The 16,096-nt window shown below is 45.4% G+C and overlaps 1 protein-coding gene across 1 annotated transcript; it reads left to right on the forward strand.

The window, feature by feature from the left end:
* Positions 1-4,090: 4,090 nt before the first annotated feature.
* On the forward strand, positions 4,091-6,688 carry nog2 (noggin 2). The gene has a single exon (XM_070990627.1). It carries the CDS (start codon positions 5,338-5,340, stop codon positions 5,971-5,973), a length of 636 nt encoding a protein of 211 aa, XP_070846728.1. The 5' UTR covers positions 4,091-5,337; the 3' UTR covers positions 5,974-6,688.
* The last annotated feature ends 9,408 nt before the right edge of the window (positions 6,689-16,096 follow it).

Raw genomic sequence — 16,096 nt, forward strand, 5'->3', positions numbered from 1 at the left:
TCAGTAATATCCAATGGATGTGCATCCTCCCGAGCTCCACCCTTTCATAGAAATGCCTCCAGAAAAAAAAGATGCGAATGGTCATAATACCAAACTTGAGGCTTCTAACAGTAGTCCAGAAGCGAATGGCTGACCATGTGGTGGGTTTACACTCGAGTCCAGTGGGCCAAGAAACACAAGTAGTCTGACAATTATTTAAAACCAACCTAACTGACAGTACAGTGTTGTTATTACAGCGTTTTTGTTACCAGTTGTCCAAACTAAAAAAATAAGATCAAAGTTGGAATAAATCAGAATTATCCTTCAAGTCAAGTAACAGGACTTCTAGTCATAGAATATTTTGAGAATCTTTGACCCCTGGTTGCATGTACTGGGTCTTCAGAACAGAACAGAACTCCAGTAATGAGTGACTGAACGTGTAAAAAATCTGAAGCAGATCATCTAAATTCTGTGTGTGTGCGTGTGGCACAGTGATGTTTTCCTGGCTTCGCTTGAGTTCATCAGCCCCTGAGTTCAAAGTGGGCTCCGCCATCACATCACAAAGCCACTGAGCCGTCTGCGATATGATCACCATTAATCACAGCTTGTGATCAAGCATCGAGCAGCATTTTCTCCATCATGACTGGAATGCCGTAGTAGAAACAAAGGATGCGGGGCCGTGCCCAGATTGACTTCAGATTGCACATCGGTGTGGTGGAGCATTTTTTCAGCAACAGGGACAAGCAACACACTCAGCGCTGTATTCTTCCCTTCTCCTTGTCAGCAGAGGAAAGGGGAAACATATCACTTTGATGCTGTTTACTGGGTATTTTGCAAAAATAACTTTATGATGAATTTTTAAAGGGAGAGAAAAAAATGTAGAGGGAGCTTCAAAAGTAGCGTTAACGGGAGACAGATTTTTGACATGCTTCCCAAGCCATCTGCTTTGGGTTAAGGCTCGGAGACAGAGTCGAATATGGAGGAGAGGGAAGAGGGGAGTAAGACTGGAGAAGATGGCGAGGGCAGCAGGGAATAGAGGGAATGCAATGTTGACAGGCAATGGTGGAAAGCTATTTATTTGCATTGAGAAGTTCTCTGTTTTGAATTGTTGTGGCATGGCGTGTGTGTGAGTCTATGCAAAGAGATAAAGAGATTTTTATCCAGACAATCCAAAGATATAATAAACTGATCTTGTTCATATGCTATTACAACAAAAATATTTAAGTGGGCTATCATACTGGATTTTATAATAGAAACAAATCTGCTGTGGTTCTTGTCTCACAGCTCTTAGAAATATTTGGTTGAAAATACTTCTGAGATGTATCTGCGGCTTTGACAATTCCAAAGAACCTGCAGAGGATCTGGTTGGTTCTGAAGTCTGTCATCCTGCCAAAGACCCAACAGAGAGTGTTCTGCTGGAGACACCACAACACAAAACTAATTAGGAGACATGCTCCAGGCATATCTGTTGATTTGAAGGGAGGGGGGGCTTGGGGAGTTCACAGTCGCACTATCTCTGCCACTCAAGACTGTTTCCAAACGGCCACAGCGCCCTGCCAAATTCCTTACCTTCCCTTATCTTCTGACATTAGCTCATTCAGTGCAGCAAGAAAAAGATATGAAATGCACAAACAATGCTGATTTTGTCCATCCAGCTCTGCTTTTTTTTTTTTTTTTTTATCTTGCTCTCTGACTCTCTCCTTTTTACTCCCCTCTCTTCTCTCCAAGCTGTCCGTCTCCATCCACCCCCCTGTGCCTTTCTACCAGTCCCCAGTGGGCACAGTCAGCCAGTCTGGCCAGGCCTGCCCCTTGCTGTGCCCCTGCACTGGATAAGCTCCTGCCTGGACCTTGGGTAGAGGCCTTTGTATAGAGCCGTGGGGGTGTTAGTGTGTGTATGTGTTTGTGTATGTGTTACGTGTTGGTGTGTATGTGTGTATAGCATTCACAACAGAAGGGGAGAAGGGGGTCCTATCTGTGCCTAAGGGCTGCCCCCCAACGCACCCTCACTGTGCGCCCTATTGAGACCTAAGGGAGCGTGAACAATCACTGCAAAACCAAAGAGCTAAGTCCCCTTGTTATACAAGCCCAATTTTCAGCACCAGCCCCACCTCTCTCCTCCATGGTGCGTCCCACCCCCATCCCAGCACCCCAGCCCCACTCGTCAGAGGTTGACGGGCTTCGTTAAAGCGAGCTGGGGTCCTTTTATGGCGTTATTTAATTAGCCATTCCACAGCAAACTGCCATCCGGCACCACCACTAACGCTGCCCCCCTCAATCCTCTTCTCTTTGCTGAAATCACCACCATCTTCATCACCTCCTCTGCCTTCACCCCCACTTACCCAACATCATCACCACCACCACCACCACCACCACCACCACCACCACCACCACCACCCCACTGTGCTCGCCGTTCCCCTCCTCTCTCCTCTCCTTGTCTTTATCTCCAGTAATTAGCCAAGGGATGGGGGTGGACTCATTGCTAGGTTGCTCGACAGTATTAGCGCTTGAGACAAGCAGGAAGGGAAGTGTCTCTCCCTGCATGGGGTTTTCTCTGTCAACCCACCACCCCAAGGCCTGTGGAGGAGGACAATGGAAATGGCCAGTTCTACAGTAGCCAGCTCAGCCTTACTGTCCCCGCTGCCCACTGAGCTCAGTCTACACTGGCACCCTAATCATTAACCAGATTATGACTTAGTGTGTCCGTATGCATGTTGGAGGGGTCAGTGGGAATTTGGTCATAGGATGCTGAAGACTGTTGGAAACTCTTTCAGTGTGGTTAATGCAGCAAAGATTGATGAAGTCTCTTAATCCTGCCAGATGCTAAAATTAGAACAGTTCTTATGATAAAAGTTCTCCCATCCTCCGACAGAACATTTTTATATTATACACGTGTAGAGTATGATTTGGGTTAATCACTTAATTTCGGCTCAATGGCTGCAGCACTGGTTTTTAGAACTTTGATCACAAAGCTGGTGAGCAATTTCACTTGATCTGCACCATAACTATGAGCGCACATTCCTTCCCCATGCACTCAATCATGAGTAGTCAAACAGTGAGGGAGAGAGAGTCAGGGGAGCCCCTGGCTGCAGGTCCTCACCGTGCTGGATCGACGCCCTCTAGTGACCACTACAAAAGACAAGCACAATGACGTGCCGCAATATCCAATAACCCTGGTCAGCCTATCCAAACTGCGCAGGATAAATACAGCACCCGAAAGCCAGGATAAAATTCATTGTGTAAACACATCTAAACTAAGTTAACAGTTGTCTGTGGCTGGTTTTCATGATATAATGTGTAAAACTGTTTGTTATTTCTGATTTTTCAAGTTAAAATATTTGGATTATTGCAGTTTGACAATACTTGAATACCAGTTTAATACGACTTAATTAAGGATTATGGCGACACTAAATCTTTAAATACATTAACGTGATAGTCAACAAATGAAACTTGCCCAAAGTGGCTCATAGGAGAGCAACCATAGTTCAAACAAGAGTAAAAAGTCCAGCATGGCCTAATGACTGCTTAGCATGGGAAAGGTACCGCTTAGTTATCCAGGACCATTTATAGCCTTTAATTACGCGCCTATTTTGTGACCCCTAAGTTCAACGGGCCAATTCCTGTGTGGACCCAAATGTTGACGAACAAAGGTGGAATGTGATGCCCCTTTTCCGTAGACAAGCTACTAAACGTTTCGCATCAATTTCATGGGAAAGTTCAAACCAAGGAAACTGTTAAACGCTTCAGCTGAGTATTGACAGCGTATTGAACCTATTAGTGCATCTCAGACACTCTGCTGGTGAAGCGCGCAGGAGAGAAGAGTTTCTACAGCAGCTCGAGCGCGTGTGAGATGTTTCTGTCATATGCGTAACACTGTTCATGCTGCGGAATATTGCATTATAACATGGGATAAAACTGGTGCTTTAGGACCCAGTTGATCTTTGTGATTGTGGCTGATATTTTCCACGTTGTGAGGGGAGGGGGTGGCCCGGAGGGGGGGCTGTCAATCATAGTGAAAGTGGCCGGGGTGGGCAGGCCCCTCTGACACTTTGTACCGTCGGAGGGGGATATTTAACTTGGGACTGAGCACCACTCGCTACAGACACACTCACACACAGTGTGCCTAAGCAAAGAAACGCTCCAGCGCCAAGTCTCTCAGACTCCTGAAGTAGGAGCGACTCAGTAGGAGCTTCTGTACCAGTTATCAAAGCAGTGGAGAGGCTCCCTCAGGAATTGACCGCTTGCATCGACCGGGCGAAAAGGCTCCAGATTATGGACTGTCTCGTCATGCAGCGACAGTGGGACCTGGATCTTTTCTGAGAGGATTCAGCAATGCCACAGTGAAAGGAACCCTGAACTAACACCGCGTACTGGCTCTCTGCAGCTTGCATTTGATATGCACTGACACTGCAGTTTGCTGTTTTCAGCGTTGTTTTTATTACACGCGCCGCCGAGAGTTTTGTGGGAATGTTACAGCCTGAGACTTTTATGTAAAAAAAGAAGAAAAAAATCTGCTCTGCGATTTGGAACATCCTCTGGAAAAGATAAATGGCTGTTATTTCATAAGCTGAGATTGCATCCCACTGCGGCGCGTTTTTCTCGAAGTTTTTGGACATTTTCAGCGAGGTGCACATATCGACGGCTGGAATACCGCGAGGGACGGACTGCACAGACCATTTCCTCAGTACATGGATTGTGCGCCCCGGGACCTTGTCAAACCTGAGAGCGTCAGGCGACGTGAAGAGAAGCCACGTTTATAAAAGCCGTGCGTAAAAATAACATTGGCTAAGGCAGCCCTCATTGCCGGGCGCGTGACATTTAAAACTTGGTGAAGTGCTCTTTTGTGCGCCCTTGTCTCTCGGGACGTTCCGGATCTATTCTGTCTCTTTAGAAAACACTTCATTCCATGCAGCTCTCGCCTCGGCCGCTGTCATCCAGCGTAGACAGTTCGTCGTGGCTTCGAGTCCCCGGGGTAACCATGACAACCGAAAGAAACCCAAAGTGAATCCAAGGGAGCGGGGTGAGGCCCGAGAGCGCGTGAATAGAGTTTTCCCCATTTTGTTTTGTGCTTTTTCTTTTTTTGTTTAGACTAAACAGTTTTCTGCAGAGCAGGGGCACCGCTTCGCGCTGCAGGGTTGCATCAGCGGGCAAATTGCAAAGTTGAAGGAGCCCTAAAAAGCAAAGCACTCCGCTCCATGTCATTCAAACCCGACGTGGTCTATTAAAAGTATCGCCTTGCTGGTGACTGAACTTCTACTATTTATGAAGCCCCGGGCTGGTCATTGCAGAGAATACAGTAACCGGGAAAAGAATTGAATACTATTTCCGCGAGAAGAGCCGGTTCGTAAAACAAGAGGAATAATGGGCCTCTCACAAACGCTACTCTTTTACGTGCTGCTGTGCGTTCACCTCGGAGTTTCCCAACATTACCTTCGCCTCCGTCCATCGCCCAGTGATCACCTCCCCGTGCCCGACCTTAAGGAGGACCCCGACCCGGAGTACGACCCCCGGGAGCAGGACTTGGCCGAGAGGACTCTGAGGAAAAAGCTCGGCAGTAACTTTGACCCCAACTTCATGTCCATCAGCTCGCCCATGCTGGTGAACATTTCCGCATCAGACAACCAGGTGAAGCTGCAGGGGCCCATGCCTAACGAGATTAAAAAGCTGGACCTCACAGAGACCCCCTATGGAAAGCGGGTAAAAGTGGGCAAGAAAGCCCGTAGGAAATTTCTGCAGTGGCTGTGGACCTATACACACTGCCCAGTGGTGTACACCTGGAAGGATTTGGGCGTGAGGTTCTGGCCACGTTACATCAAGGAGGGAAACTGTTTCTCCGAGCGCTCTTGCTCCTTCCCTGAGGGGATGTCTTGCAAACCCGTCAAGTCAATCAACAAGATTTTCCTCCGGTGGTATTGTCAAGGCTTTCTAAGACAGAAATACTGTACGTGGATACAGGTGCAATACCCAATCATCTCAGAGTGCAAGTGTTCGTGCTGATTTTCTCTAAGGAAGTAGGCCTAGTGGTGGTCGAGGGGGGGAGTGGACTGGAAATACGGTTTCTATTGCACTGTTAACTCTCTACAGAGGTGGGCACCATAGCAAATCTATTTTTTTATATAGCATTTTAAGTGAAATACCAACATTGTACATATTTAAGAAAAATGCAGCTATTTTTTCTAATTGAACCAGGACCATATTTTATTCTCAACCCTGAAACGTGTTTTTTGGGGGAACACGAGCACTTCATAAGGAAGAGCTTTTTTTTTTTTTCTTCATATTTTTATGAGACATTGAAGATGGAATGCATATGCTACACTTCTCCAAGAGGTGAACTTTTTTTTCAACTGAACATTGATGCTGACTGTTATTTCACTGCAATGCTGCCTAGAGTTTTTGTATAATATTAATATCAATAATAATTAAATTGTAAAAAAAAAAAAAAAAAAAAAAAAGTTGAGGTTAAAGATATATATAAAGGCGTGAACTCAGCTTTTTTGGAATACATAGTATTGTAGAAATAAACAAATCTGTACGTTTTATTTATTATTTTAACGATTGTGAGTATAGAGCATAAGGAAAGAGAATAGCAGAGTATACCAGAAAAAAAATATGGGAGATGTCTACTTGAATATTTCTAAAAACTTAAAAAAAAAATCAAATAAAATAAATAAAAAAGTAAAACATATCAGTGTACATGTTATGTTTACACGTTTTAGCAATAAAGTCTATCTTTTCAACGTGTATTAGTGTCAAGCCATGTTGCTTACAACGAGTGTCTATATCCAAGGGGGCGTGTACACTGTAAAAAATATCATCTGAACATGGTGTGTCATTCAGTCTTGAATTCTTTGCTTGCAAGAAAAGCCTGCTGATGTTTGCGATTATCTCACTTGTCCAGAGCTTCATTTTGAGGCCTTTCTATAAATACGTGCTATAATAATGTCATTTGATTAAAAAAAAAAAAGTTTTGTAGAATTGGAAACAAGTGAAATTGAGCCACGTTTTATGAAATGTAGTTGCACGCGATGCCAGGCTGATATTTTTTGCAGTGTGGCCGCTCGGGCTCGGAGGTGGAGTGGAGTTACTAACTGCACAGTAAGTCCAAGCTTCAGTGATTCTGTGTGGACTGCTTGACGCTCCACGCCGTCACAGTGATTTTAGAAAGGGCTGATTTACTACGCTGCGTAATGCGCAACACATACCTCAAGCGCCTCCACAGACCTGGCATTCATTTGTCTCAGCCAGAGAGAGAGAGAGGCCACGCACATTCATCTGCCCTGTCTACGCACATGCTCGTCTCAGGGCTCCGAGGTGTTAACATAATGGGTAAAATATGATTCAGACATTTCAAACAGTGTCAGATGATGAAATGGCGAGCGTATACGCGCAAGCCAGGGGCGTCTGGGGTCTGCGCTTTTGACGCTGGAAGCTCCACACAAGTTCCACTGAGGTATTTGTATAGAGGTGGACTGGAGCAGACCGGCGCCTATTCAAGTCTCACCGCCCTGGAGAGAGAGAGTGAAAAAAACACAAAGCCCATAAAACAATGGTCAACTGTTTTTGACGTTAGCAGACTATTAATTGGAGAGCCGGGGTGCGCTGTCTGCGAGTTAAAGAGATATGGTCAATTAAAGGCGCTGGAGACGCGCAGGGAAATGAAGTCCCGTGAAATCAAAGCGAGGAGTCATTTTGTGGAAGCAGGGGAAGGAGGGGGCATGTAGTGTTTATATTATTCTTTAAATACAATCAACGACTTAAACAGAGCTATGACTAAATGTCTGCAAGCTAAAAGCGACTTAATGTTTCCACTGGGCGCATCTTGTGTGCGTTAAAATGATTTGTGTTTTTGCGGGCAGAGTTGGATTTGACACTTGCCGCCCGGTTATTGTGACAGAACCACTGAGGGGATTTGGTAAGCAGAGGAGAAGAACGGCGGCATGCGAGAAAAGGAGGAGGAGGAGGAGGAGGAGGAGGAAGAGGAGAAGGAGCAGGAGGGGGGCTGCTTTCCTTACTGTCAGCTTCTTTCTTGATGATGTCTCGGGGTTTTTAGAAACTGCGTCTCTGACTCGACGGCGCCACTCAGCCGCCCCCTCTCGACTGCGCAGAATGAGGCACTTTGGGAAACAGTAACCCTTTCAGGCTCTGCCCGGAGAGTATTTTAGAAGCGTGTGAAAGGCAATACGCCGCCCTGGCTCCAGCCAGTTAGGTGCGCACCTTTTAGAAACAGGCCCTGCCAGCCAGTCAGATCAGTGGTTCTCAAAGTGCGGTCCGGGGACCTCCAGGAGGTCCTTGTGGGGATTCCAGCGGGTCCTCAGCAAAATGAGGAATAGTTAAATTTCAGCAAAGTCATTAAATGACTAGAGCAACCTCATTTTGACTGTCTGTGCTCCTGATTACTTTAATCACTGTAATATGGAAGCCCATAGTGGAGTATAGTACAGTAAATGATAATATAAACTTGAAAGTGTAATTCACAATCTAATCACTGTCAGCTCCTCGCTGAGGGTGGCAGATATTAAACCAACAACTAGAATCGTCTCGTAGGGTGTCCCTTTGTGTTTAATTAACTAAAAATATGTATGAACAGGACACATATGTGATATGATATATCCCGCACTTACTGTTTTAAACTCATCACTGTCCTGAAAGTGTTGTCTGATTAGATGAACTCACATTTCTTCTTGTATTTGGCTCCAAATCCAGCCCCTGCTTCAAATCCGCTGTACATCCACTAAATTAATCCCATCCTAGAAATAGAAACCTTTTGAACACACAGTTAATAGAAGCATCTAACACGGTTGTAGGTTAAATACAGACCCTGTGGTTTTTCTTCTTGCACCCAGGGAAAAATGCCAGTCCTTGAATGAGTAACTGTCAGAGAGCCCTGTCTTCACATTCACGTTGTCTATATCACAGCTTCACACCATTCATAAAATCTATACCTTCATTCATCAAACAGATCACAGAATGTCATCGTAAAATTCACTCGATGTAAATTTACAATCCTCGCGGCTACGGGCAGGCCTGAGATTGACACATTACGCAGAGAAAAATTAGAAAATGTCTCCCCATCAACACCATCGGAGCACCACATGTGAAGCGTTGACACATCAGAGCAGCCTGCATTCACATTCTGTTAGTAAAAATGTCAAGACAGAGGTGGCCTTTACCCTGTCAGACGTTCCACATCATTATAGTCTGACACAGTCTCCACATACATCAGCACAGGCCTCTGGGGCTACAATGACCCCATGATAATAAATACTGTTCGGTATGTTTGGAAGCTGCATATATATTTAATATAAGATAAATCACATATTTGCTGTCTATAAGTAGATTAAATAAAGGCCTGGAGACAATTAGGACAGGGATGGTGGGGGGAAGGGTTCTGTGGTGAAGATGATGAGGCTCTGTCTCCTGATGAGAGTGAATTATTATGATGGATTGCGGTCCGATTGGGAATGACTGGGGTGAGTCCGTGGGTGGGTGGTAAAGGGTCTCCGGTGACTTCACATGTGAAGGACACATCCGTACCTGTGTGGGTGCATCCACGCTGAAGAATAAGTGTGCAATAAACGTGTATGCTGATTGCGCGCGTGCACGCAATCAGCCACAGGCGCACACACATCTTCGGCGTGTGTGCAGCAAGCTGACAGACAGACAGACAGAGACGGAGACAAGGGTCTGTGGCTGTAAGTAAGGCCCAAACCCCATGGTTGTAAAAGCCAGTGAGTCAGCACTGCTGAGGTTATTGATGATGACAGGGTATTAGATGGAGCACTGAGGGGAGGGAGGGCACGCACACACACACACACACACACACACACACAAATGGAGTCACCGCAGATGATACCCGGCATTCAGTCAGACCACCAACCCCAGCTTGTGGTGTCTGGAGGTGTGTGTGTGTGTGTGTGTGTGTGTGTGTGTGTGTGTGTGTGTGTGTGTGTGTGTGTGTGTGTGTGTGTGTGTGTGTGTGTGTGTGTGTATGCGTGTGTGTGTCTGGGTATTTGCTCATGTATAAGAAGCAGCAGACGTGTCTCAGCAGTGCGTGTGTAGTGATGGTGTGTGAGTACATGGATGTGGTGGTCTCAAGCTGTTGGTCACTCTCTAAACCGCCACAAGGCCCTGATTGGTTAATTACAGTCCTTCCTCACCAAGGTTATACCTGAAAGACATATCCGTGTTTTTACGTGTGTTTAAGATGGTCTTCTGGATTCCTCTTGACACACGTTCAGAGCGTTGAGACAGATCCAAGATCGTCCTCCCGTCCTGATGTCGACCATCCATCACTGCGAGAGCTCATAAACCTGACCTGGAGTCAGCAGCAGCGGGCCCAGAATTCATAACATGCCATTACATCAACACAGCGGCCATCTTTGCCGGCAAACAACAGGTGACTGTAATCAAATAACAGGTGATTGTAATCAAACTCCAGTCACCGCCAACAAGCGGCGCTTATGACAATTAAGCAGACTGGAAATGCATGCAATGCCACGAAGAGTCATGAGGCCATCCATCACTCACAGGACTCTATTACTTATATCGTAGTTTCTCAACACCGGCTGGCAGTTAGTTTTTAGGGATTATTTGTCACATGTGGAAAGGTCTGGCTGGTAACTTCAGTATGCCAAATGTGAAGAGCAGCTTGTGGTGCCAAGCAGGTCTTTCCTGCCTAAAGTACAGACAGAAGGCCAAAGTTGACCCAGTCTTCAGTATCAAGGCTCCCTCAGGTCTGAAATCATCTCTTCCAGCATTTCTCCATGCTCACAGTTATTTGTCTTTACGTGTTTTCTGTTGTGGCTGTAATCCTCCTGAGGCCAGTTTATCTTATTTACCTTTTATACTCTTAATCTCTTAACACAAGCAATTTGAGAAGTAATAATCAGCTAAATCATGTGCATTTCATGTCAGTTTGTGTCCTTGGAGCTCCCATTAAAACACACAGCAGTCTGCAGCCTGGCTGCCCTATATGCTCTTATGCTGCTACCCTTTTAATCGGACGCATAGTGTCAGAGTCACATTTCTGAAGTCATGCTTGCTGATTACTCAGTTTAACTCTTGTTAGATGTAACAGATATTGTAAGCCCAAAGTAAGGCCTAAAAATAGAGCTGTGGGTGGTGTGGTGCTCGCAGGGCTGGGAATAGTGCATATTCTGAGCTCTGTTTCCATGGTTACTTGTGCTTTCTCCCATTGCCAGCATGGGTCTTGAATTCAGAAAATAGTCCTTTTGCATTGACGGCTGCTGTTTTCATCCCTTTAAGAACAGCCTAATTTTACTTTTTATCATGTTTATTCCTCACCAATCAGGAAGCAAGCGTTTGTGGAGTTTGTGGAGCGTGTTTGGTACATGCCAGTGTCACAGACTGTGGATTGTGAAAGTGTTAGAGCCGGGGCTAAAAATGTATGGACACAAATACGCCATTAACCACTACTGACTTTACCATCTTTACCTCATCAAACTAAAATCAGAAACCCTGCTTGTCTGTCAAATGGGACACAAAATTGAGACTCTTTTAAACCCATAGGACCTCCCCCCCCCCACCCCCTTGCTGAGTGAGCACAACAACTCACACAAACTTCTACCTTCTTGCACACACACACACACACACACACACACACACACACACACACACACACACACACACACACACACACACACACACACACACAGGACCTCAGGACAGACATTAGAGCTGGACAGCACTCATCACCAGCCCACACAAACACAAGGTGTTCCCAGATCGCTCCTGATACATAATTGGCCCCTAGCCGTCATAACGACACATGCAGGTAAACTATCTTTAAGTTGTTTACTTGGCTACTCAACTTGATCATGATTGCGCCAGCTCACACACACACACTTCAGTTTTCCCCCCAATTAAAAAATATATTTTCCGTATCCATCTCCTCTCAGCTCACTGATTGCTGCTGTACTCCCAACACACACACATAGACAGTCACACACACTCACATATACACCTCCCCCTCACAGCCTGTCCGGCGGCTGTCTCCCAGTACCCCTCTGTGCGCCTAGATGGCATGCTGAGAATGTTTACTTTCGCCACAGTGTGTATTTACAGAGCCTAATAGTTTTTTAGGCCGCAACGGCGCCTCGCTTCGTAACATGTGTACAACCCACCTACTCCCTCTTACTCCCTCACACACACATACACACACACAGAAAACATACATCGCCCCCACCAAACAACAAATCAAACCTCTGGTATTTGGGGTTTGGCAGGAGCACGAGCCCTAATGCAGCCAGGTGACATGAGGAAGCAGCAACATCAGAATGTGATGTTACCTCTCCTGTGACTGCAGTGAAAGGATCAGATGAAGCTAAAAATAAGGCCGGAGAAGAGAGTATGTGTGCTATTACAGGTTGAATGAATGCACGAATGGCTTGCAATGAATGGACACATGATGTCTTGAATGGTTATGCGTGACATGTGGCAACCAAAGAGATTTGTGAATGTGTGTGTGCACTGTGTGTGACCGCAAGAGAGAATGAGAGTGAGGGAGCTGATAAAGTGGGCTTGGATGAAATGAATTATGGAGTGGGTTAAGTGGGATTTCTGCAGATGGCTCGTTTCTGGTCAGATTAGGAAAACGGACGGGGAGCCAATCGATTGAGCAATTACTTTGAGGTTATTAAAGGCAAAACACAGGAAACGAGAACTGCTTTCAAACAAGTTAAAGAAGAAATTGGGATAATGACACAATCAGCTAGGCATTGCTGAATTTAAAAGGTCCGGTGTTTAGAATTTAGAGCGATCTTAATGAATTACAATACTCATAATTGTTTTCATATCAACTGAATCTAAGAATTTTTACCTTAGAATGAGCTCTTTCTGTCTAAAGGGAGTGAGTCCTCCTCCATGGAGTCTGCAATGTTGCACTGTCATGTTTCTACAGTAGCCCAGAAAGGACAAACCACACACTGAATCTCAAGAGGGCTTTTTCACGTTTTTAACATTTTAGTGGTCACTGTAGGGGAGAGGGAGGCCAGGGGTATTCAGTTGGTTGCATTCTGCAACCTCACCACTAGATGCCACTAAATCCCACGCACTAGTCCTTAAAGGAGACTGCACTGTCCTGCTCTCGTGCTTTGGATTTTGTTCCTTGCAACATATGCAATGCAAAAACATGACCATAGACACACGCACACGCACACACACACACACACACACACACACACACACACACACACACACACACACACACACTGCAGTGCATGATAGTGACAGACAGAAGGGTCATGGGTCATGATTACATGTCAGTTGCTGAGCCATGAAAAGACCCCAATTTAAGAAAGTCCAAGTCAGTCCTTTGTAATTCTGCTCAGCCTCCTCATCTCCTCATAACAGGTTCCACATAGTAAACAGCCAGAAAGAACAGGTAGGACCCTGCTGTTTAAAATAAATGTGCGTAATAATCTAATCAAACAATAAAGGTAGTGGTCGAACAGTGAATGAAATGGTTCATTCTCATTATGTCTTTGTCTGCTTTTTATCCAGTTTCTGCTCCACCTGAATGTAAAGGTAAGAAATTGTTAACTTGGATCTTGATGAGATGAAGCACACGAGAGAAAAGTAATGTTTACACGGGAACAGAAAATGTACATCGCGGCACGCTAACATTACATACACACAGCCTCAGAGGAAAAAGCCAAAACAGTTCTGTACTTTTCCATTTTGATGTTCAGTGTATCTGTCTGGCCCAGCTGAAGACTAGATGAAAAAAAACCAATGTGTTGGCATGCGTACAGTATTTCTTTTAATGTTTGCTTTAAACTTGAGAAACTTGCTATTGACAGGCACAGATAACTTCTGGAACACACCGCCTACATGACAGATCAATGATAGTGTAAAAGCATCAGACTTGATGTGTCCTTTAACTGATCACTACAAAAGGGGTGAAGAGGGCAGTGTACTCGATCCCTCTGAAAAGACAGAATAGGTATTAAGAGCCGAGGCTAAAACACTCTGACCATTGTTTTATCTTCTTTCTCCCATAAGACAAAGGGCGCGAGGGAACCAAACAGGTGAAAATAACTGGCTGTATTTTCCCCGCTTGGCCACCGTGCTCGACTTGGGCCGCTGAACCTGATGTCCTGACGCCTGCCTGTCTGTCGTATTCAGCCGAGGTGGTCTATTCAGAGTGAGGGACCAGGGGACACACAGCCCAGGGGGTGTGGACGTGTGTGAGTGCTCATGTATGTGTGTTGGTGTGTCAGGGGGAGGGAGGAGGCACCGTGAGCAGCAGAGAATGCTTGGTGATGGGTTACCAAAAACAGAGCACCAGGGGACAATGGGACCCAGGACATTCCTGACATAACCCCAACACACCGGGGAGGAAGTGGAAGGGGGGATTTATTGGTGTCAACGGCCCCTCGCCCCGAGAGGAGGAACGGGTGCCTCTTTTGTCCCCTCTGGCGTTGGAGATGGACTGAATCGAGACGCCTTGCACACAGAGGACGCCTCTAAACACATACACACATAATCACTCCTTTGAAAGAAGAACCACCAATTAGGGAATGGACATATATGGCTATAGAGGTTTAGACTCAAAGGGGGCAGGTTTCTGTGTGTGTGTATGTGTGTGTGTTGTTGCCTGCATGCACTTGTCAATAGGATCTGAATGTAAAGGGAGAGCCAAATGGGATGCTTTTCAGCTCAGATTGCACAAGGGTTGACCCCATGGGAACACTGCTATGAACTTGTTTGAATCAGAGGGCATTTAGTCTCATTTAGAAATGGCTCATGTTACACTGAAAGAGACCACAACCAACAAGACAATGTAATACTCTCGTAATTGGCCGGACAATTGTCGAGTGAATTTCTCATAGTGTTACCTAAAACTTTGTGTGTGCCACTTAAGACGTGGGTCATACTCTCTTGTTGAATGAAATTAATGTGTAAGACCGCTTTAATCTTCAAACAGCAGAAACACTATAAACAATAAAAGCAGGTTTGTGTTATCTTTTAACATTTTCCCAGAAAAGGTGTGAGCCATACCACCCATTATGCCCATTTAATATTATTCAACTGGTGAGAGGAAACATCCTTTTAGTAATGGGAGGGCTGGTTTTGAATTGCATTGTAATTACTGAGCCACCTCGAGCCTTCTTACTGCTTATGTAAACCATATTGAAGGTAAATGCCCCTTTTGTGAACGGAAATGACTACGGAAAGCTGACCACTGGGCCTGACAAAGAAAACTTTTTCTCTGTAGACATTTGAGACTTAAACCCTACAGAAAACATCAACACCACGATGACCCTGGACTATATTTGAGGTTACTGATTTAGGAAATATCAGGTACCTGCTGAAGCTGGGTATAAAACTGGACATTCTTACAGGCCACTATTACTTTCTTATGTTCAACATAAACACAAATAAGAAAGAAAGAAAGAAAGAAAGAAAGAAAGAAAGAAAGAAAGAAAGAAAGAAAGAAAGAAAGAAAGAAAGAAAGAAAGAAATCCTTTATTTGTCACGCCACACAGTACATGCAACACATAACCCATGCTTGATGAAATTCTTCTCCGCTTTTGACCAATCCTTGGTCAGTCCTTCCTCCGCAGCAGACCAGGAGTGGTGGGCTGCCAGCCGACCGGCGCCCAGGGACCCAGTTTCTTTATCGTCACCAGGTGGTGATCTTCACGCATGTTTTTTAGGGGGGGGGTTTCATTTTATGGAGGATCCCCCAGGTGAACACGGGAAGAACATGCAAACCCCACACAGAAAGGCCCCTTTCCTCGAGATAAGGGCAGCAGGCACCGAAGGCATGGTGGAGGACACGGCCTCAGCGCCCAAAGTGCCCCAGGTGGGAATCAAACCCAGGACCTTCTAGCAGTGAGGCAACAGTGTTGCCACTGTTCCACCGTGCCACCAATACAGGTTTAGATGTACAAAATAGAATCCTTCCTGATCAGTAAAAAGACACAACTATGTATTTTAAGGATTTACACCTGCAGAGTGCTGCACTGATAAATCACAGCTTAGAATCTTTTCATCCTCGGGGTCAGTGTGACAGTTTCTCAGTGCTAGCCTGGTGTCACTTTAGATCATTTTTGTCTGGGTATGGCCTTTGTCAATGGTCGCCTACTTTGACCTA

The sequence above is a fragment of the Chaetodon trifascialis genome, chromosome 21, assembly GCF_039877785.1.
Source record: "Chaetodon trifascialis isolate fChaTrf1 chromosome 21, fChaTrf1.hap1, whole genome shotgun sequence".
Lineage (NCBI taxonomy): Eukaryota > Metazoa > Chordata > Actinopteri > Chaetodontiformes > Chaetodontidae > Chaetodon > Chaetodon trifascialis.

What these genes read in the sequence shown, in the direction of transcription:
- nog2 (XM_070990627.1), top strand. Translation starts at nt 5,338, where the DNA reads ATGGGCCTCTCACAAACGCTACTCTTTTACGTGCTGCTGTGCGTTCAC.